General features: G+C 62.5%; 4 protein-coding genes and 1 long non-coding RNA gene across 5 annotated transcripts; all 5 read right to left on the reverse strand.

The window, feature by feature from the left end:
* Nucleotides 1-88: 88 nt before the first annotated feature.
* Nucleotides 89-650, reverse strand: PAGR1 (PAXIP1 associated glutamate rich protein 1; the record flags this gene model as incomplete). The annotated part of the gene is made up of 2 exons (XM_074889621.1): nucleotides 89-460; nucleotides 572-650. Coding segments are annotated over 2 exons (330 nt in total), but the record flags the coding sequence as incomplete, so codon positions are not given.
* A 1,736-nt stretch (nucleotides 651-2,386) lies between these two features.
* LOC141952307 (uncharacterized) lies at nucleotides 2,387-6,305 on the reverse strand. Its single transcript, XM_074889622.1, has 6 exons — nucleotides 6,295-6,305; nucleotides 5,569-5,938; nucleotides 4,489-4,593; nucleotides 4,036-4,104; nucleotides 3,678-3,833; nucleotides 2,387-2,884 (listed from the first exon to the last, which is right to left on the reverse strand). The coding sequence occupies exons 2-6, from the start codon at nucleotides 5,926-5,928 to the stop codon at nucleotides 2,387-2,389; spliced, it is 1,188 nt and encodes a 395-aa protein (XP_074745723.1). The 5' UTR covers nucleotides 5,929-5,938; nucleotides 6,295-6,305.
* A 904-nt stretch (nucleotides 6,306-7,209) lies between these two features.
* LOC141952014 (uncharacterized) lies at nucleotides 7,210-10,455 on the reverse strand. The gene is made up of 2 exons (XR_012631530.1): nucleotides 10,212-10,455; nucleotides 7,210-9,873 (listed from the first exon to the last, which is right to left on the reverse strand). It is a non-coding gene; the product is annotated as an uncharacterized LOC141952014 (long non-coding RNA).
* Nucleotides 10,456-10,699: 244 nt separating this feature from the next.
* Nucleotides 10,700-14,140, reverse strand: LOC141952308 (glutamine-rich protein 2-like). The gene is made up of 8 exons (XM_074889623.1): nucleotides 14,128-14,140; nucleotides 13,885-14,066; nucleotides 13,584-13,658; nucleotides 13,110-13,274; nucleotides 12,832-12,953; nucleotides 11,855-11,920; nucleotides 11,500-11,601; nucleotides 10,700-10,907 (listed from the first exon to the last, which is right to left on the reverse strand). Exons 1-8 carry the CDS (start codon nucleotides 14,138-14,140, stop codon nucleotides 10,700-10,702), a joined length of 933 nt encoding a protein of 310 aa, XP_074745724.1.
* A 13-nt stretch (nucleotides 14,141-14,153) lies between these two features.
* On the reverse strand, nucleotides 14,154-19,362 carry LOC141952013 (uncharacterized). Its single transcript, XM_074889010.1, has 10 exons — nucleotides 19,352-19,362; nucleotides 18,626-18,995; nucleotides 17,546-17,650; nucleotides 17,093-17,161; nucleotides 16,735-16,890; nucleotides 15,350-15,941; nucleotides 15,117-15,211; nucleotides 14,888-14,979; nucleotides 14,657-14,771; nucleotides 14,154-14,488 (listed from the first exon to the last, which is right to left on the reverse strand). Exons 2-10 carry the CDS (start codon nucleotides 18,983-18,985, stop codon nucleotides 14,168-14,170), a joined length of 1,905 nt encoding a protein of 634 aa, XP_074745111.1. The 5' UTR covers nucleotides 18,986-18,995; nucleotides 19,352-19,362; the 3' UTR covers nucleotides 14,154-14,167.
* Between the last annotated feature and the right edge of the window lie 730 nt (nucleotides 19,363-20,092).

A 20,092-nucleotide genomic window follows, 5' to 3' on the forward strand; every position in this document is an offset into this window, starting at 1 on the left:
CCCCACCCCCGGTAACCCCCCAAAAACCCCTAAAACCCCCCAAACCCCCCCCCCGGACACCCCAAAACCTCGTGCTTTATCCCCACAGGCCGCCCCCGCAGACGCCGCCCTTGGAGCCCCCCCAAAAAAACAGGGGGGTCCCCCCCATCCCCCCCTCCAGTGGACCGGTCGCGCCTTCGCGGCGTCATCAGCTCCGATGGTGACAGCGACTAAAAAAACCCCAAAAAGGCGCTTTTTAAACCGTTTTTTTTGCGTTTTGGGTGAGTTTTAATACTTGCGTTGACGAAGAAAAAAAACGGGGGGGCGTTTTTGGGGGGGGGGGGGGGGGGGGCGTCTCCTTCCAGCGGGAAAAGGTCCCTCCCCGTGCGCAGGATTTGTTCTTCCAATTTTTTGTGGCGCTTCATGTCCGATAAAACTTTGTCCAACCGCGCTTCCCGCTTCTGCCCATGCGTGGGGGGCCCTGCGGGGGGGCGGAATTTGGGTAAATTCGCTTCAAAATTGTTATTTTTTTAAATGGGAGTTCGTTTTGGGGTTGGAAAGGGGGAAAAAAGGGGGTTTTGGGGGGTGGTACCTGGCGCGCGGCAGCGGTCGATGAGGGAGCGGTTGGGCGCGACGGGTTCGTCGTCGAAGTCGAATTTGGTGGGGACGGGGGGGCTGGGGGGGGGGGGGGAAGGGGGGTGGGGGTGGTGTCAAAAATGGGGATTTGGGGGGGTTTGGCTTCAAAAAGAACGAGCTGGAGTGGTTTTTGCCTCAAAAATGCGGGTTTGAAGCGGTTTTGTGCAAAAATGCGGATTTGAAGCGGTTTTGCCTCAAAAAGAACAATTTTAAGCGGTTTTTCCCTCAAAAATGTGAATTTGAAGCGTTTTTTCCCTCAAAAATGCGAATTTTAAGTGGTTTTTCCCTCAAAAATGTCTATTTGAAGCTGTTTTGTCCAAAAATGCGGATTTGAAGCGATTTTTGCCTCAAAAAACACGATCTTAAGTGGTTTTTTCCCTCAAAAAACACGAGTTTAAAGCTTTTTTTCCCTCAAAAACCTGGATTTGAAGCAGGTTTTGCCTCAAAAACGTGGATTTGAAGTGGTTTTTCTCTCAAAAACACGAATTTGAAGCGGGTTTTGCCTCAAAAAGAACAATCTTAAGCGGTTTTCCCCTCAAAAAACATGAGTTTTAAGCGGTTTTTCCCTCAAAAAGAATGATCTTAAGTGATTTTCCCAAAAAAACCCACAAGTTTTAAGTGTTTTTTCCCTCAAAAATGCAGATTTGAAGCGGTTTTCTCCAAAAATGCGGATTTGAAGTGGTTTTGCCTCAAAAAGAACAATTTTAAGCGGTTTTTGCCTCAAAAATGTGAATTTTAAATGTTTTTTCCCTCAAAAAGAATGATACTAAGCAATTTTCCCAAAAAAACCCACGAGTTTTAAGCGTTTTTTCCCTCAAAAATGTGAATTTTGTCTGATGGGATTTACGCCAAGTCTGCGATTAGCGATATCCTGTGAAGTAGGCACAGAGATGAGCTGTGCCATGTAAGGGCCAAACCCCAGAGGGTCAGCAGAAGATAACGCAGAGGAAGACGACGACCCCCCTAGCAACAAAAGGCGCAGCCGCAGCTGAAACCAAAAAGGCCCCGTCAGCCCAGAACCTGAAGATTCTAACAAGAGACTGCCAAAGAGGAGGGGCGCGCGCCGTTGGCGGAGCAGCGACTCCCCGGCCGCCCAGCGCTGCTTTACTTGCTCAAGCGCTTGCTGAATTAATAAACTTTATAAGTCACTTGATTTGGCTTCTGAAAGTGATTTTCCCCAATTTATAACAGCTTAATTAAAGCAGCAGGCTTCTGCACCTGGGAGTGCTGTTTCTTCCTGCCAGTGATCATCTCGCCTTCACCATGTGGTACTCGCAGCGAAATACAAGTGCAGGACAGACTGTTTGGCTGATGAACTTGCTTCCCCCCCACTCCTCAGTGTTCTCTGATAGTCTTGTTTTATAAAAATTGTGGTTGCTCTGGGTTTTTTTCTCTTTTTTCTTTATCCCCCCCCCTCACCCCCAAGCTACAGATACTACAAACATCTTCTCTGACTCTTCAGAAAAAACCCAGCAATTCTTTTAACCTAAACTCGTACGTAATCCCAGGGGTTACGCCAGGCAGAAGTGCAGCTGTGGTTTACTTCTGTTGCCCTCTTTTGTCTACATACAAATAGAGGGTTTGTGTCTGGGAGGAAAATGTTCTTTATAATGGCATCAGGGGGCCGGGGCAGAGAGGAGGAAGCTGCGTGTCCAGAGAAGCCTGTGGCTAGCAAGTGCGTGTCCCTGCAGCAGGGTCCTCCCCACGCTCCCAGTGCAAATGGGCTTAAACCCACCGGCCTCTCCCTTCCTGGCGCCCCTGCTCCTCCTCCTTAGGTCCCTGGAGGTGTTCTCTGCATGCCTGGTGTGGTGGTTTGGATGCCAGGCGATCCTGGCTGCACCCCTGGGGTGGTGGTTTGGGTGCTGGGGGTACTTGGCTGCACCCCTGGGGTAGCGCTCTGGGTGTCAGAGGCCCCTGGCTGTGCCCCTGGGGTGGAGGTCTGGCTGTCAGGGGCCCCTGACTCTGTCCCCAGCGTAGTGGTCTTGATGCCAGGGGATCCTGTCTGTGTCTCCAGGGTGGTGGCACGGGCATCACAAGTCTTTGCCTCATCTGAGGAAGCACCTGCCCCCTTCTCAGGGGCCACTGGTGCTCTCTGCGTCCCCGGGGAGCCAGGCTGTGTCTGCGGAGTCCCCTTGCTGGTCCCTTTGCTGGTCCTGGGTGCAGGCTGTGGCCCTGGTCCCTCCAGTCCCAGCGCTGAGCTTGCCCCATGCGGGGTGTCCACGTCTGCAGTGGGGGGCTCGGCGGGGGCAGCCTGGCCCTCACTGCCATCCTGCGAAGAGGAGGCAAAGGGGAGCAGGTTTATGGGCGGAAGTGCAGCGGCAAGGGCCACCCGCCCTGTCCTCAAACCCCCCAGCTCACGGAGCCAAACTCAAGTACCCCAAAGGCAGAGACTGCCCAACCCACAGGGACCCCCGGGCGCCCCAGCCGCACGGCCCCTCCCCAGTCCCTTTAGTCCTTTGGCCACCTCTGTGCCTGCAGAGTCATTTCAGCAGCCGATCCTGGAGATCAGCAAACCCCCTGCCGATGCCACCTGACACAACAGCAAGGCATTCTTCTCTCCAGCAATGGGATTCTGTACTCCAGAGCTGCTGGACCAGACCCGCTTCCCAGCCTAATGGGCTGCGCCTTCATTTCAGGAGCAGCAGCCCCAGGTAGGATTTGGAAACCATCTCATGGTGCAGAATGCTGGGGTTTGCCCCAAAATGTCCCTCCGCTGTCCCCGGCTCCCACCTACCAGCCCCAGAGAGACCAGGAGGGCAGGGAGCCGTGGTCCTGCCCAACGTTGAGCAAGGACAGGGGGCTGGGCGGTCACCCCAAGGGTTTCGGGCGCTCCCTTGCCCCACGGAGGGGCTGTTGGGGGCTGTCGGTGGCACAGACGATGAGGACGATGAGGAGGTCTCTGTTGGGGCAGCCGAGGAGCTGCCCTGGCTCTGCTGGTGCCAGGTCCTGCCTCCCGGCGGGATGCACAGGGAAGAGAAGTGCTGAGCAAACCTCCGCCGAGGCCCCGGGGGCTGCGGTCCTGCTGAGTCCCACTCCCATAGCCGGGATGCCCCAGCACTCACCACGGACAGACCTCGGCCTTCTCGTCCTCCTACTCCTCCTCCTTCTCCTCCTCCTGCTTTGCTGCCCACCAGGCAATCCTCCAGCACCTCCCAGCGCACCATGTTGCTCACCTCCTCCGGGGCTGGGTAGAGGCTCAGCCTTTCCTTCAGCTTTTTCTGGGGAGAAAAGGGATTAGGGGGTCAACCCTGGCCACGTAGCCGGGTGAGATGGCACCCACAGGAGCACTGACCCCCTCCAGCATCGCTGCCCAGCCCTGCTGGGACCGTGCCCTGCCACGGAGGGACTGGGTGCACCGGTGCCCCGGGCATGCAGCCGCCTCCTTCCCGGAGCAGGATCCGGGCGTGCGCGCGGCCCTACCATGTCACTGTCCGACGCCGTCTGGTCACGGAGGGCCGGCAGCTGGCCGGCAGCGTCCTGGAGATTCCCCTGGAGCGGGACAAGGAGAGGGATGGCAGCCCAGACACAGGAGCAGGATTGAAAAGGAGCATCCGAAAATTAACTTGGGCACAGGACAGAGGGATGCCAGGCAGGGTTGTGGCTGTGTTGCATGGGTAGATCTTTATCTCCTCTCCTTCTTAGCACCCATGTTTCTTTCTTTACAGCTGCTTAGTTAAAAAATGTCTTAGCGTCACTTTGGTTGGTGCATGCAGTTACCTCTTCAGCCTTGGGACACCCTTCCTGCTCTTCCCTCCTGGCACCCTTCACGCCGGGTGACACCCAGGGCCGTGGGGCAGGGGTGGCAGGGTGACACAGAGGCAGGGAGGGGGGTGAGGGCCCAGCTGCCTCCTGGGGACACCGGCAGCAGCTCACCATGCCAAGCGTCTCCCGGATCATCCGAATGTCCTCCTCCATGCGGGACTGCGCCGCCTTCATCCCGCCGATCTCCTCGAGGAGATCCTGGGAGAGAGCCACGGCCTGAGAGAGGGCAGTGGCGGGGGTGAGTCCCGGGGGCACTGCGGGCAGCACTTACCATTCATCACACCTTCAGCAGCCAAGAAGGGGCAGCAGCTCCCCAGAGACCCCCCCCCCCCCAACCCTGCCCCGGGGGGGGCCCACTGCACAGCCCAAGTAAGCGGGGACAGATCCAGCCCTGCCCCCCCACACCGGGCTCTGTGCAAGACTACTGAAGCCGATCCAAAGGGCAAAGAGCTGCTGCCACCCTCTCAACCACAGCCTGGCCCGCGAGGGCAGCGGCAACCGCGGCTAACGAAGCGGGGAGCGATCAAGCAGGGGGGGGCCTGCCCCGAGGAGGGTGAGCTCAGCCACCCGGGGAAACCCTCCCTGCTGCCTTCTCCCTACATGTCCCAGTCCCAGCAGGATCCGGCCCTGCAGCACCCAAGGTGACCGTTTCCTTGAACCTGAGCTTATTTCTTCCCACTGGGGATGCTCGCAGCCCCAAACGGCTCAGCGTTGTGCAGGATGAGGCCCCTCTCCGGTCCCCACCAGGGCTGGGTCTAGCCCTCGGGCAAGCCAAGGGGATTTGGGCTGGGAGATGAGGCCCATGAGGTGCTGATGGAGCCTCTCAGCTGCCTGAGGAGCGGGTGCCGTACCTGGCTGTGGCTCAGGAGTGGGGAAGGGAGGGATGGAGAGTGGTAGGGCTGGATCTCCACAGGTGCTGAGCCTCTGGCTGCTGCAGCCGAGGGCACCGGGTGCTCTACTGGACCCACGACTTGCTGATGGCAACTTGGGGAGAACCCAGAGCAACTGGAGCAGCATTTCAGCCCCAGCTCTTTCTCCCCAAAACTCCATCCCTTTCCCACAGTGTAAGCCCCACATACCACCTCGAGCTCAGGCTTAAACCAGACCTAAGGGCACCACAATGGTGGTGCAGACCCCAGAGGAGGGGGTGTCTCACGGGGGGGCACCCAGGGAACGGGGAAGAGCCTCTACCTTGGAGATGCTGCTCTCATTCTCTTCAATCTTTATCTTCATCTGCCCCACGTCAGCAGCCACGGAGGCGTCCTGGGGAGTGCTCACGGTCCCCTGCAGCGGGTCCTTCGCGGGGGTGAGCGACTCTGTGCCTGGGCCTCCGCCCTGTCCCCCTTCTTCTCTGGGGGGTGCCTCGGGGGGCTGGTCCCGCCCCAGGAGGGGGGTCGGGCTGTGCCCTTGCCCCAGGGCAGGCAGGTCCTGCAGGCCCAGGTGCCTGAGCACGGCCTGCAGCAGGCTGTGCAGCGCCGTGAAGTTGACAGCCCCGACCTGGGGCGTCCCGATGGCGACGTCCAGCAGCTGGGACAGGCTGAGTGCGGCCATGGCTGCTGCCCTGCCCGAAAACACAGAGCCTGAGCGGGGGGGACACGACAGCACCCCTTTTGCCTGGAGGGGACCTGGGCGGCTGGGAGGGATGGGCAGCCGCCCTCCTCCTCCTCACCACAGAAAGTGGTCGAAGCGGCGGGGGGGCGGGTGACACGGTGACCCCCCGAGGGCAGGGCTGTCTGGGGGAGAGGGAGGGGTGTCTCCTTCCCCGGCCACCCCCAGCCTCATACCCAGCTCTGCCTGCCCCTGCCCCTGCCCCTGCCCCCCGCCTCACTTTCTCACCAGCCCCCCGGGCGCCCCGGGCCCCCCAGTCCCCCCAGTCCCCCCAGTCCCCCTCTCCCGAGCCCGCACCCCCAACCTTACTCGTCCGTCCCCGCCGCCGCTCTGCTCTCCCCTAGCCCCGCCCCTCACCCTGAGCCCGCCCCTTCCCTTTCCTCATTGGCCACCACCCGCCGCTGCCCGCTGCCCATTGGCCGAGCCCACGTGCCCGTGTTTACAGGGCGGGATAACGCAGCGCCTCCCGTTGCCAGGCGACGCGGCGGCCCCGGCGGCGGGCCGGGCCCAGGCTCCCCGCTGCCTTTGCCACTGTGACGACACAAAATACAACTGGTGACGTCGAATATTTTGACGCAGCTCCCTGCAGCCCGTGGCTGCGCCGTGCACAGAGACCATCCTGCCCGTCCGGCACCCTGCTCCCCCCTGAAACTCTCCCAGACAAGCCCAGTCCCGGCAAGGAAGCACCTCCATTGAGTTATTGGCTGAGGTGTCAAAAGCATGACAGATTTTACCCTCTCCCTCAGACGTGGCAATGGTGGAAGGCTGCTGCTGACTGCATCAACACACAGATTTCTCGCACCTTGCACCGAAGCAAAGAGCCGCGAGAGCGGGGAAAAAAAGAAACGCAGCTAAACACAGGCATCCAGACAGCCCCAGGAAGTATTCAAACACTGGGAAAAATCTTCGAGCCCGAGTGATCCATCAAAGTGCTGCCTGTAGTATCTGCAGCTTGGGGGGGGCGGGGGGGAATAAAGAAAAAAGAGAAAAAAACCCAGAGCAACCACAATTTTTATAAAACAAGACTATCAGAGAACACTGAGGAGTGGGGGGGAAGCAAGTTCATCAGCCAAACAGTCTGTCCTGCACTTGTATTTCGCTGCGAGTACCACATGGTGAAGGCGAGATGATCACTGGCAGGAAGAAACAGCACTCCCAGGTGCAGAAGCCTGCTGCTTTAATTAAGCTGTTATAAATTGGGGAAAATCACTTTCAGAAGCCAAATCAAGTGACTTATAAAGTTTATTAATTCAGCAAGCGCTTGAGCAAGTAAAGCAGCGCTGGGCGGCCGGGGAGTCGCTGCTCCGCCAACGGCGCGCGCCCCTCCTCTTTGGCAGTCTCTTGTTAGAATCTTCAGGTTCTGGGCTGACGGGGCCTTTTTGGTTTCAGCTGCGGCTGCGCCTTTTGTTGCTAGGGGGGTCGTCGTCTTCCTCTGCGTTATCTTCTGCTGACCCTCTGGGGTTTGGCCCTTACATGGCACAGCTCATCTCTGTGCCTACTTCACAGGATATCGCTAATCGCAGACTTGGCGTATATCCCGCCAGACAGACATGCACACACCCAGGCTCCCACCCTTTATCTGACTGACAAATACCACACGTCTCTTGTCACCTCGCCCTTTATCTGATCGACAAATACTCTCTGTCTCTGATCACAGTCCCTGCCTTCTCTCTTTGCTGGGAGCACATCCCTGCAAGGGCACCGAGAATGGGCGTGAGCCCCCCCCCAAGCCGCAGCATTACCAGTGGGGACAGGCCCCCCCCAGGAGGCTGCGCCGAGTCCCACGTGCTGCCCGCGCTCTGCCTGCGCTCTGCCTGCAGAAGCCACCGCTGCCATCCCCGAAGGGGGGAGCAGAGGGAAGGGGAGACCCCGGAGCCATGGGGGGGCCATGTGAGCACAGCGAGGACCCCCATGTCCTGGGGTGCAGCCCAAACCCCATCCTGCACCCTCACAAAATACTGCGGTTTGCAACCCACCCCCCGGCAGCTTGTGGCCCCCTCCCCAGCGCCATCACCCACCCGTGTGATGAGGCCCCCAGGCCTCAGCCCTGCGATACTCAGGGCTGCCAGGCTTTTAGGCAAACCCTGCTCTGAGGTGGGGGGGGGTGATGCCTTTTCAGTGTCCCCCACTGCAGGAGGGCCATGGGTGGGGGCTCGCTGGCCACCAACTCCTTTCCCCCCAGGCCCAGGACACTGCTCAGCCCCAGGCCCTGACCTCACAAGCCACTTGCTGTGCCACCCCCCTTCTAACGACTCCAAACAACGCACCAGCCCCTGGCTTTGTGCTTAAATATCCAAACTCAATTAAAATTGAATAAGAACACGGCACCCCCCCCTTGCCACCCTGCTCACACACCAAGCAACTGGGGTAAAAAAAAAGCCCAAAATGGGAACGCAGCAGCTCCAGAGATGGCAGCAAGGGCTGGGGGGGCTCAAAGCACAACAGCAAATCATCCACCAGGGAACAGGGAGACCCCCAGAAGGAAAAAGGAAAAAAGGGAAAAAATGCCCCAGCTGGGGCTACTCACCTGCTCCAGCAGCACAGGCAGCACCCAAAAAGGGACATGGGGCTGGGTGCTCATGGGGGGGGGGGGGGGGGGTTGGTGTTTATAGGGTGCAGCTGGGTCCCAGCAGCAGCAAATGGGACAGTGGGTGGGAGAGGGGGTGAGCTGGGGACACACACACGCGCACACGCACCAAAGGGCTCAGCCCCAGGTGGGCCAAATCCTGCAAATGCAATAGTCCCAGGGGGTGGGGGGTGTTTTTAAGCCCATCAGTGCCTGACCCCCCCTCCCGGGGTACAAGATGGTCCTCTGCTGGCTCTATTCTAGTGGTGACCAGTTTGCTCTGAGTGCTCCCAGTTATCCCACTGGAGGTGGCACTGAGGGAATCCCAGATCCTGCTGGATCCACCTGGGCACCCCCAACGTGGGTATTTAGCACCTATTTTTCCCCTGAAAAACCAAACCCACCAGGGGAAACATCCCGGGCAGGGGGGGCTCCCTGGGGGCTAAGGTGCCTGGAGACTGCAGCGGGGTGGGCAGGGTTGGGGTCTGCCATTGTGGGGGGGAGGTTTGGGTGCTCCCCCCCCTCGCCCGAATCTGGGGAGAAGATCTACCAGGGGAGCAGTTTTTCCACAGGGCAGCCCCCAAGCACACACCATGGCAGGTCTGTGCCTTCCTCTTTCCATCAATGGCAGCGTTGGAAGAGGGACAAGGGGGTGACAATCCATGAGCAGATAAGGAAACCTGCTCAGTGATGCTCATCCCGCGGGATAAGCGATAGCCAGCCAGCGGGCTTGGGGGGGGGATTCCCTTTCGGCGTTAAAGCCATGTCCTGCTGCCACCCTTCCCACCGCGGTCCCCATCTCCCACCACCTTCAGCAGCAACGGAGCGTCATCATCCTCCTGCTTTAGTGTGGGCTCCCCCAGACCCTTTTGGGGGCCACAAGCTCCCTGTCAGGGGCCAAAAAGGGGTTCATGGAGGCCAGGGGGTGTCAGGGAGAGCGTGGCAGCACGGGGCCGGCGCAGACCCTGGGAGGGGGGTTGGACAGGGGCTGGTTTCAGCTCCTCTGGCCACACGTGGCCGCAGGACAAGGGATGCTGCGACCCCTCCTTATGCATGATGGGAAGATCCCAGCCCAGGGCCACCCCGCTCAGGCCACGCAGGTGCTTGGCTGCCCATCGCCCTTTATTGCTGCTGGCCAGAGATGCTTGCTCGCCTGCTCGGTGGCCGGGGTGGTGGGGCTTCGGTCGGGGACCCCCGGTCCTGCCTGGCTTCCGGGGTGCTGGATCCGTCCCACGAGGGCTGGAGGGGCACGAGGAGCCCCCGTGCCTGGGAGAGGCGGCCGTGGGAGGAGGCTGGCCTGTGCTCTGGCGAGGTGGGGATGCCTGGGGGCGAGGGGCAGGGGTTAGCCCCCCTGCAGCCCCTGGGGCAGGCACCGCCCATGGGCACCTGCCTGGCCAGAGACACCCAGCAACGGGGTCCTGGCCCCCACCCTGAAGCAGACAGGCTGTTGTCCCACAGTGGCCAGGACCACCCCGCCACGTCCCTCCACCTTGCTCTGGCTCCAACATGGGGATCGATTGCCCCATCTTCCCGTCCTCCCCCTCCATCCTGCTTCCACCCCACTCCACCCCAAACCCCCATCCCACCCTGCTTGCCCCCACCCACCAGGACACAGCAGGGTGCCCTCTCCCCCCACCCCGGTGCCCTGGCAGGGCCGTACCTGGCTGGCTGAGCGACGACGCAGTGCTCTGGGGCCGGGAGAGCAGGCGGCTGGTGTCCTTGGCATCCCACTGCCTCGGGGACAGCTTGGGCTTGGCCCTGGGGAAGTCTGGCAGGAGGGAGCAGAGGGAGCTGGGCTGGGGGGAGCCAGGGAGAACGCACGGAGGGGAAAGGGGGAAAACCTGGCACCCCGCGGGCACCCTGCCCACTCCACTGCCCAGTTCACCCCCGCCAGATCCCCTCCCCAAGCGTGGCCCAGCCGTACCCTCCTTGCCCACGAGTACAGGCAGCTGCCTGACCCGCCGGCCCCTGTAGATGTGGCCATCCTGGCCCGACAGCTCCGTCTCGGTCTCGTCGTGCTGGGAAGGAGAGAGGGGGTTGGCTGAAACACGGGGCCCAAATCAGCATGCCCAGGCAAACCCCCCCACCCAGCTCCCCCTGGGGAAACTGAGGCACGGATCCCCCCACCCCCACCCTGGATGCTCAGCATCACCCTCCCAGCCTCGCTTGCCCCCGCTGTATCCCTACCTTCGTCATCCTTACCTTGATGGGGAGCAGGGTGCGGGGCTGGAGCGGCCGCGGGGTGCTGGGCGGGTGGGGCTGGGGGTGCGGGCAGCGCTGCAGCGGGTGGGTGAGGGTGTGCCGGCCCCCGCATTGCCGCGGCACGCGGGGGTACCTGCACTCGCCCACCCGCTCCCTGTGGGACGGAGCACAGGGATGCTCAGCACCCAGCACCGTGGCACCCCGTGCTTCACCCTACTATGCCAGGGAGGGGGCTGCGGGTGCTCCCCGGTGGGGTATGTCCCTCCCGGGTGCCCTCCGACTGCTGAAGGAGACCCACGCCTGTCCAGCTGTGCTGGATCTGCTCTTTCCCCGTGGCCCTGGTGAGCTGCTCATGGCCATGGCAGGTCCCTGCACCCTACGCGAGGGACAGCGGGAGGCAGGAGCTGGGCTGTCCCAGCTGCAGTGTTTAATTTCGGTGACTTGTTTCACAGGAGGCAGCTGACTCCCCAGTGAAGCCTGAGGTCAGGCTGAGACCAGACACAGCTCATCACATGTGGCTTCAGCACCACTGAGACACAGACCTGGGCTAGACAGGGCAGCGCAGGGAGGGCTGTAAAACGCCACAGACCGGGGACAAGCACAGCTGACCCCTCTGCAGCACATCTCTGCTCCCCTGCCCTGCCCAGGCCGCCCCTGCATCCCTTCAGCCCCACCCTGGGAAGGGCTCTCCCTCTCCAGGGCAGGGCCAACCTGCACCCCAGGGGCCGGGTCCCCGTGTCCCATACCTGTGGCTGTGCTGCGGTGTTTGCTCCAGCTCCACGACAGTATGGGAGCGCCCGGCAAGGTGGGGGGGGAGCGGTGGCCTGGACGGGATGGCCGCGATGTGCCTGGGGAGGGCAGGAGCCGTGGGTGGGTGACAGGGGACACACGACCCACCCCAGCTCGGGGCAGTGCCCCAAAACCCACAGGCTTGTACCCCATTGGCATCCCACTGCCCCCAGGGAGGGGCTCAGGAGGGCTGCACCCCCCCAGGCAGACACCCTAACCCCCGTGCCGGGCACAGCGGGGCACTGCCAGCACCCATCTCCCCTCCGAATCACCCACGCACCCCCCGATGCACCGGTGCCGGACGGTACTCACGGGCCAGGCGCCAGCATGCTGAGGGGCCGGTCGCAGGACAGGCAGTGGAAATGGGCCAGCAGCTGCCTGGCGGGGGGGGGAAAGGCCTGGGTGAGTTCCTGGGGGGGGATACAGCCCTGCCTGCACACAGGCAGGCAGCTGGCAGGCAGCAGCAAGGTGCTGGGCACTTCATTGTAATGAGTTATGGTATTTGCGGGGGGAACCGCAGGGTTTTGAGCCTGGCTTACCCCCCACCCCACCCCACCCCACCCCACCAAGGTCACAACCCACCGGCTGACTACAAAATCAAGGGGCTACGATGGGGGAGAGCAGTTGGTTGTGGGCTCCCGCTTGGGAAAAAGCTCCACCTCATATTAGGCACCGGAGAATCCACTGAGGGGAGCACCCAAAAACCACCATTATGGGAACTACGCCCACAGGCACGCACAGCACCCCAGTCCCATGGGAACTGGGGGTACCAGCAAGGACAGAACGGGGCTGTTCCTGTACCTCTTGCTGGGGTACAAACGCCGGGCCTGGGGGATGCAGGATTCCCACATTTTTCAGGATGAGTTTTGTCACAGCTGCCCCGAGGACAGGGACACGCTCGCCTCGGCCCTGCGGGCACCTCCGAAACCTGGCAGCTGCCTGTGGCTGCCCAGGGCAGGCAGGGATGGGAGGCGAAGGGCGCAGGCACCCGTAGCTGCCATCCCAACCAGCCCTCACACCGGTTTCATCACTTCGTCAGCGCTAATTACCCCCCCGCCCCTCGCCAGGAGGGCAGGTCACAACCCAGCTCTGCGGCGCCGCGTGTCACAGCCCTGCCCAGGGGGACGAGTCGCCGTTCCCCACCCTTGCTCCAGAAAACCTTTGCACCCACATCCCAGTTTTGGTTCGGGAGGGCTCCATCCTGCAGGTCCCCCTCCTCGTGCCTCCTTTAACATCGGGAGCCTGCTACCGGTGGGAGCAGAAGCCATCGCCACCCCCATCGCACTCACTTCTTCATCCCAGCTGCATCATCAGCCTCCGTCAGCGGCTCCTTCTCCTTGAGCTGCTCCAGGATGCTCCTCCAGTGCTCCTCCAGCTGCTGCCGGAAAGGCCCCAGCTCCAGGCGGTCCAGCTACGGACAGACACACACCCTCAGCCAGCTGCCCCGGGCTGGGACATCATGTTCCCCACGAAAAGCCAGGAGGGCGGATCCTCAGAGGGACGCTGCCGTAGGCTGCCAAGCCCCGAAGGTGCCAGTTTTGCGCAGCGGGGACGTGCCACCCCTCACCTTGGAGTCCATCTCTTCACTGAGCTGCCGCTGGACCTGGTGCCAGCCCTGCTCCTGCCCCGTCACCCGGCTCAGCGTCTCCTGCATCATCTCATTCAGCCGCTCCATGCTCGCCTCAAACTGGGTGCGACTCACTTTGCCGGCCAGGGCGGTTTTGTCTGCTTTCTAGCAGCGGGGAAAGGCAGGAGAGCAGTGAGGAAAGGATGGCGGGATGACGGGCAGGGCCAGCTCGTGGCAGGAGGACAGGGAGAAGTGGCTACGTGGCCCCACTCGCCCCATCACCCCCGTGGGGTTGGTCACACCAGCTGAAGGGACCCAGGGGAAGACAGAGGCACCTGGGGAAGGAGCCACAGCCAGTCTGGAAATCCTCCCTCCCCCAGGCCAGTTCTGCCACTGAGCCCCCAAGGCACAAGGGGTGTTTGTCACCCTGCCCAGCACCCCCTTGGGTGGTGCCAGGACCCCCCAAGGCCATACCACATCAATCCCCAGCACCAGGTCTTCCTTGTTCGCCTTCTCCTTCTCCAGCCTCTCCAGGGACCGGAACAGAGCCTTCCAACACAGAAAAGCATCCCATGGCACCGCGGCAGGGTTGGAGCTGCCTCCTGGCCAGCTGAGCAACCCCCGCTCCCCCCACCTCACCCAAACCTCCAGGAAAGGTACATTGAACCTCCACAGGGCTGCAAGGTTTGGGGGGGTGCAGACAAATCCCTTGTGGTCCCCAGCCTGGGGTCTGCCTGGAGGATGCTCTGACCCCGAGGGGGTTTCAGCCACCTACCTCCATATCTTTCTCCTTCTGGTGATGGTCATTCAGGAGGTTCCCGGTGACAGAGTTGAGCTTCTCGTAGTCCCCTTGCACCTGCGTGACGGTGGCCTGGATGCGCTTCAGCAGCTTCAGCAGCTCCTCGTCCTGCTTCAGGGAGGAAGATGACAAGGTGGTGCCGTGCAAGGGGGGGCTGGCTGCCCCCGTGGGGACAGACCCGGCTTACTTGCCCGGTGGCCATGGGCTCTCAGTGCCAACAGGACATTTGCATCAAGGCTTTAAATTCCTTCCGTGCTGCTCACTTGTACGAACCAATCTGGGAGGCGGTGAGGGGCTCCTCCACATTACAGCGAAGCACAACCAGCTGGGGGGGTGCTGGCAACCTCCCAAGCCCCCCATGCCGGCATCTCCTTACCTGGCTCCTCCCTGGCAGCCGTCTTACCACCTTGCCCACTGCCTGCTGCGACATGAAATTGTCCACCACCTCCTGGAGCTTCTCGTAGCGCTGCAGGAGCTGCCCCACCTGCTTGCGGATGTCCCCGCTGCAGGCGGGGCACGCTGCCTGCGCCTCTGCCTGCTCCTGCCCTGTGCTCGCCACCATCGCCCTCAGCTCGCCCAGCTGCAGGAAGGGGAGAAGGAGTCGGCTCTGAGATGAGGTGGATGCAGTCAACAAATCCGGGTGCTGTGGAGGCTCGATGGCCCCAGCCAGCCAGGGGATGTGGCTGGAAACCCCTCCAGGACCACCCCACCGAGCTGTGGCGGTGGGAGCGCTGCCCCTGGACCTCACCTGCTCCTGCAGCTCGTCAGCCGTCTTGGCCACCAACCGCTCCAGCGTGGCCTTGGTCATCTCCTGCTGCTCTTCCAGCTCCTTCAGCTTATACCTCATCTCCTGCAGCGTGGACCTGCTCAGTGAGACAGGGGCACAGGCAGGCTTAGCCTCCACAGGGCCGCTCAGGGGGTGTCCCTTGTCCCCCCGGGCTCCTCCTGCAGGGTAGGAAACCCTGTCCCGTCCTTTTACCCCAGTTGCAGGGTGATCTGGTCGCTGACATCCCCTTTCCAGTTGGCTCCAGCTACCTCCAGCTTTCCGACGGCATCTTCCAGCTGCCTGATCTGGGAAAGGCAGTGGTGGATGAGTCAGGGCACAGCCCCCTCTGTTGTCCCAGCCCAGGGGCCCTTCAGCTGCCTCCTCCCTGCCCAACTCCCCCCTGGCATCCCCGCAGCCCCCCCAGGGACTGCTGCCAGCTCACCTTCCCATTCTCGCCCTGCAGGTCACTGGTCAGGCCCTGCAGCGAGGACACCCGGCCCTGGAGGTCGGCCAGGACGCTGGTGATGCTCTCCTTGTCTAGATGTGGTCCGAGGGGACATGCTGTCAGTGAGAGGGGGTCTCGCCCTTGAGGCCAGGCTCTGAGCACAACGAGCCCCCAGCCCAGGGTGTCCCCATGCCAAACACCCCCCTGCCAGCCCCCCCAGGGGCTCCTACCTCCCTCCGAGAAGAGCAGGCGCAGCTTCTCAAGCTCGGCGTGGTCTGGCTTGCTGGCTTCCAGCTGGGCCACCTGCTCCTTCAGGCTGGCACAGGGGTGGCTGAGCTGCCCGATCTGGCAGAGAGCCTCCACCGTTTCGGTGCTGGCGATCCCTGGCTGCACCCCTGGGGTGGTGGTTTGGGTGCTGGGGGTACTTGGCTGCACCCCTGGGGTAGCGCTCTGGGTGTCAGAGGCCCCTGGCTGTGCCCCTGGGGTGGAGGTCTGGCTGTCAGGGGCCCCTGACTCTGTCCCCAGCGTAGTGGTCTTGATGCCAGGGGATCCTGTCTGTGTCTCCAGGGTGGTGGCACGGGCATCACAAGTCTTTGCCTCATCTGAGGAAGCACCTGCCCCCTTCTCAGGGGCCACTGGTGCTCTCTGCGTCCCCGGGGAGCCAGGCTGTGTCTGCGGAGTCCCCTTGCTGGTCCCTTTGCTGGTCCTGGGTGCAGGCTGTGGCCCTGGTCCCTCCAGTCCCAGCGCTGAGCTTGCCCCATGCGGGGTGTCCACGTCTGCAGTGGGGGGCTCGGCGGGGGCAGCCTGGCCCTCACTGCCATCCTGCGAAGAGGAGGCAAAGGGGAGCAGGTTTATGGGCGGAAGTGCAGCGGCAAGGGCCACCCGCCCTGTCCTCAAACCCCCCAGCTCACGGAGCCAAACTCAAGTACCCCAAAGGCAGAGACTGCCCAACCCACAGGGACCCCCGGGCGCCCCAGCCGCACGGCCCCTCCCCAGTCCCTTTAGTCCTTTGGCCACCTCTGTGCCTGCAGAGTCATTTCAGCAGCCGATCCTGGAGATCAGCAAACCCCCTGCCGATGCCACCTGACACAACAGCAAGGCATTCTTCTCTCCAGCAATGGGATTCTGTACTCCAGAGCTGCTGGACCAGACCCGCTTCCCAGCCTAATGGGCTGCGCCTTCATTTCAGGAGCAGCAGCCCCAGGTAGGATTTGGAAACCATCTCATGGTGCAGAATGCTGGGGTTTGCCCCAAAATGTCCCTCCGCTGTCCCCGGCTCCCACCTACCAGCCCCAGAGAGACCAGGAGGGCAGGGAGCCGTGGTCCTGCCCAACGTTGAGCAAGGACAGGGGGCTGGGCGGTCACCCCAAGGGTTTCGGGCGCTCCCTTGCCCCACGGAGGGGCTGTTGGGGGCTGTCGGTGGCACAGACGATGAGGACGATGAGGAGGTCTCTGTTGGGGCAGCCGAGGAGCTGCCCTGGCTCTGCTGGTGCCAGGTCCTGCCTCCCGGCGGGATGCACAGGGAAGAGAAGTGCTGAGCAAACCTCCGCCGAGGCCCCGGGGGCTGCGGTCCTGCTGAGTCCCACTCCCATAGCCGGGATGCCCCAGCACTCACCACGGACAGACCTCGGCCTTCTCGTCCTCCTACTCCTCCTCCTTCTCCTCCTCCTGCTTTGCTGCCCACCAGGCAATCCTCCAGCACCTCCCAGCGCACCATGTTGCTCACCTCCTCCGGGGCTGGGTAGAGGCTCAGCCTTTCCTTCAGCTTTTTCTGGGGAGAAAAGGGATTAGGGGGTCAACCCTGGCCACGTAGCCGGGTGAGATGGCACCCACAGGAGCACTGACCCCCTCCAGCATCGCTGCCCAGCCCTGCTGGGACCGTGCCCTGCCACGGAGGGACTGGGTGCACCGGTGCCCCGGGCATGCAGCCGCCTCCTTCCCGGAGCAGGATCCGGGCGTGCGCGCGGCCCTACCATGTCACTGTCCGACGCCGTCTGGTCACGGAGGGCCGGCAGCTGGCCGGCAGCGTCCTGGAGATTCCCCTGGAGCGGGACAAGGAGAGGGATGGCAGCCCAGACACAGGAGCAGGATTGAAAAGGAGCATCCGAAAATTAACTTGGGCACAGGACAGAGGGATGCCAGGCAGGGTTGTGGCTGTGTTGCATGGGTAGATCTTTATCTCCTCTCCTTCTTAGCACCCATGTTTCTTTCTTTACAGCTGCTTAGTTAAAAAATGTCTTAGCGTCACTTTGGTTGGTGCATGCAGTTACCTCTTCAGCCTTGGGACACCCTTCCTGCTCTTCCCTCCTGGCACCCTTCACGCCGGGTGACACCCAGGGCCGTGGGGCAGGGGTGGCAGGGTGACACAGAGGCAGGGAGGGGGGTGAGGGCCCAGCTGCCTCCTGGGGACACCGGCAGCAGCTCACCATGCCAAGCGTCTCCCGGATCATCCGAATGTCCTCCTCCATGCGGGACTGCGCCGCCTTCATCCCGCCGATCTCCTCGAGGAGATCCTGGGAGAGAGCCACGGCCTGAGAGAGGGCAGTGGCGGGGGTGAGTCCCGGGGGCACTGCGGGCAGCACTTACCATTCATCACACCTTCAGCAGCCAAGAAGGGGCAGCAGCTCCCCAGAGACCCCCCCCCCCCCAACCCTGCCCCGGGGGGGGCCCACTGCACAGCCCAAGTAAGCGGGGACAGATCCAGCCCTGCCCCCCCACACCGGGCTCTGTGCAAGACTACTGAAGCCGATCCAAAGGGCAAAGAGCTGCTGCCACCCTCTCAACCACAGCCTGGCCCGCGAGGGCAGCGGCAACCGCGGCTAACGAAGCGGGGAGCGATCAAGCAGGGGGGGGCCTGCCCCGAGGAGGGTGAGCTCAGCCACCCGGGGAAACCCTCCCTGCTGCCTTCTCCCTACATGTCCCAGTCCCAGCAGGATCCGGCCCTGCAGCACCCAAGGTGACCGTTTCCTTGAACCTGAGCTTATTTCTTCCCACTGGGGATGCTCGCAGCCCCAAACGGCTCAGCGTTGTGCAGGATGAGGCCCCTCTCCGGTCCCCACCAGGGCTGGGTCTAGCCCTCGGGCAAGCCAAGGGGATTTGGGCTGGGAGATGAGGCCCATGAGGTGCTGATGGAGCCTCTCAGCTGCCTGAGGAGCGGGTGCCGTACCTGGCTGTGGCTCAGGAGTGGGGAAGGGAGGGATGGAGAGTGGTAGGGCTGGATCTCCACAGGTGCTGAGCCTCTGGCTGCTGCAGCCGAGGGCACCGGGTGCTCTACTGGACCCACGACTTGCTGATGGCAACTTGGGGAGAACCCAGAGCAACTGGAGCAGCATTTCAGCCCCAGCTCTTTCTCCCCAAAACTCCATCCCTTTCCCACAGTGTAAGCCCCACATACCACCTCGAGCTCAGGCTTAAACCAGACCTAAGGGCACCACAATGGTGGTGCAGACCCCAGAGGAGGGGGTGTCTCACGGGGGGGCACCCAGGGAACGGGGAAGAGCCTCTACCTTGGAGATGCTGCTCTCATTCTCTTCAATCTTTATCTTCATCTGCCCCACGTCAGCAGCCACGGAGGCGTCCTGGGGAGTGCTCACGGTCCCCTGCAGCGGGTCCTTCGCGGGGGTGAGCGACTCTGTGCCTGGGCCTCCGCCCTGTCCCCCTTCTTCTCTGGGGGGTGCCTCGGGGGGCTGGTCCCGCCCCAGGAGGGGGGTCGGGCTGTGCCCTTGCCCCAGGGCAGGCAGGTCCTGCAGGCCCAGGTGCCTGAGCACGGCCTGCAGCAGGCTGTGCAGCGCCGTGAAGTTGACAGCCCCGACCTGGGGCGTCCCGATGGCGACGTCCAGCAGCTGGGACAGGCTGAGTGCGGCCATGGCTGCTGCCCTGCCCGAAAACACAGAGCCTGAGCGGGGGGGACACGACAGCACCCCTTTTGCCTGGAGGGGACCTGGGCGGCTGGGAGGGATGGGCAGCCGCCCTCCTCCTCCTCACCACAGAAAGTGGTCGAAGCGGCGGGGGGGCGGGTGACACGGTGACCCCCCGAGGGCAGGGCTGTCTGGGGGAGAGGGAGGGGTGTCTCCTTCCCCGGCCACCCCCAGCCTCATACCCAGCTCTGCCTGCCCCTGCCCCTGCCCCTGCCCCCCGCCTCACTTTCTCACCAGCCCCCCGGGCGCCCCGGGCCCCCCAGTCCCCCCAGTCCCCCCAGTCCCCCTCTCCCGAGCCCGCACCCCCAACCTTACTCGTCCGTCCCCGCCGCCGCTCTGCTCTCCCCTAGCCCCGCCCCTCACCCTGAGCCCGCCCCTTCCCTTTCCTCATTGGCCACCACCCGCCGCTGCCCGCTGCCCATTGGCCGAGCCCACGTGCCCGTGTTTACAGGGCGGGATAACGCAGCGCCTCCCGTTGCCAGGCGACGCGGCGGCCCCGGCGGCGGGCCGGGCCCAGGCTCCCCGCTGCCTTTGCCACTGTGACGACACAAAATACAACTGGTGACGTCGAATATTTTGACGCAGCTCCCTGCAGCCCGTGGCTGCGCCGTGCACAGAGACCATCCTGCCCGTCCGGCACCCTGCTCCCCCCTGAAACTCTCCCAGACAAGCCCAGTCCCGGCAAGGAAGCACCTCCATTGAGTTATTGGCTGAGGTGTCAAAAGCATGACAGATTTTACCCTCTCCCTCAGACGTGGCAATGGTGGAAGGCTGCTGCTGACTGCATCAACACACAGATTTCTCGCACCTTGCACCGAAGCAAAGAGCCGCGAGAGCGGGGAAAAAAAGAAACGCAGCTAAACACAGGCATCCAGACAGCCCCAGGAAGTATTCAAACACTGGGAAAAATCTTCGAGCCCGAGTGATCCATCAAAGTGCTGCCTGTAGTATCTGCAGCTTGGGGGGGGCGGGGGGGAATAAAGAAAAAAGAGAAAAAAACCCAGAGCAACCACAATTTTTATAAAACAAGACTATCAGAGAACACTGAGGAGTGGG

Source organism: Strix uralensis, chromosome 19 (genome assembly GCF_047716275.1).
Source record: "Strix uralensis isolate ZFMK-TIS-50842 chromosome 19, bStrUra1, whole genome shotgun sequence".
Classification (NCBI taxonomy): domain Eukaryota; kingdom Metazoa; phylum Chordata; class Aves; order Strigiformes; family Strigidae; genus Strix; species Strix uralensis.

Coding starts and splice junctions, on each gene's coding strand:
- LOC141952307 (XM_074889622.1), bottom strand. CDS start 5,928: ATGGCCGCACTCAGCCTGTCCCAGCTGCTGGACGTCGCCATCGGGACG. Junction 4,594..5,568: donor ATGAGAGCAGCATCTCCAAG/GTAGAGGCTCTT, acceptor GCCCTCTCTCAG/GCCGTGGCTCTCTCCCAGGA. Junction 4,105..4,488: donor TCCGGGAGACGCTTGGCATG/GTGAGCTGCTGC, acceptor GTCCCGCTCCAG/GGGAATCTCCAGGACGCTGC.
- LOC141952013 (XM_074889010.1), bottom strand. CDS start 18,985: ATGGCCGCACTCAGCCTGTCCCAGCTGCTGGACGTCGCCATCGGGACG. Junction 15,212..15,349: donor CCTGCTCTTCTCGGAGGGAG/GTAGGAGCCCCT, acceptor GACCACATCTAG/ACAAGGAGAGCATCACCAGC. Junction 14,772..14,887: donor CAGATCACCCTGCAACTGGG/GTAAAAGGACGG, acceptor CTCACTGAGCAG/GTCCACGCTGCAGGAGATGA.
- LOC141952308 (XM_074889623.1), bottom strand. Junction 12,954..13,109: donor GTGAAGAGATGGACTCCAAG/GTGAGGGGTGGC, acceptor GTCTGTCCGTAG/CTGGACCGCCTGGAGCTGGG. Junction 11,921..12,831: donor GATGCAGCTGGGATGAAGAA/GTGAGTGCGATG, acceptor CCCCCCCGCCAG/GCAGCTGCTGGCCCATTTCC.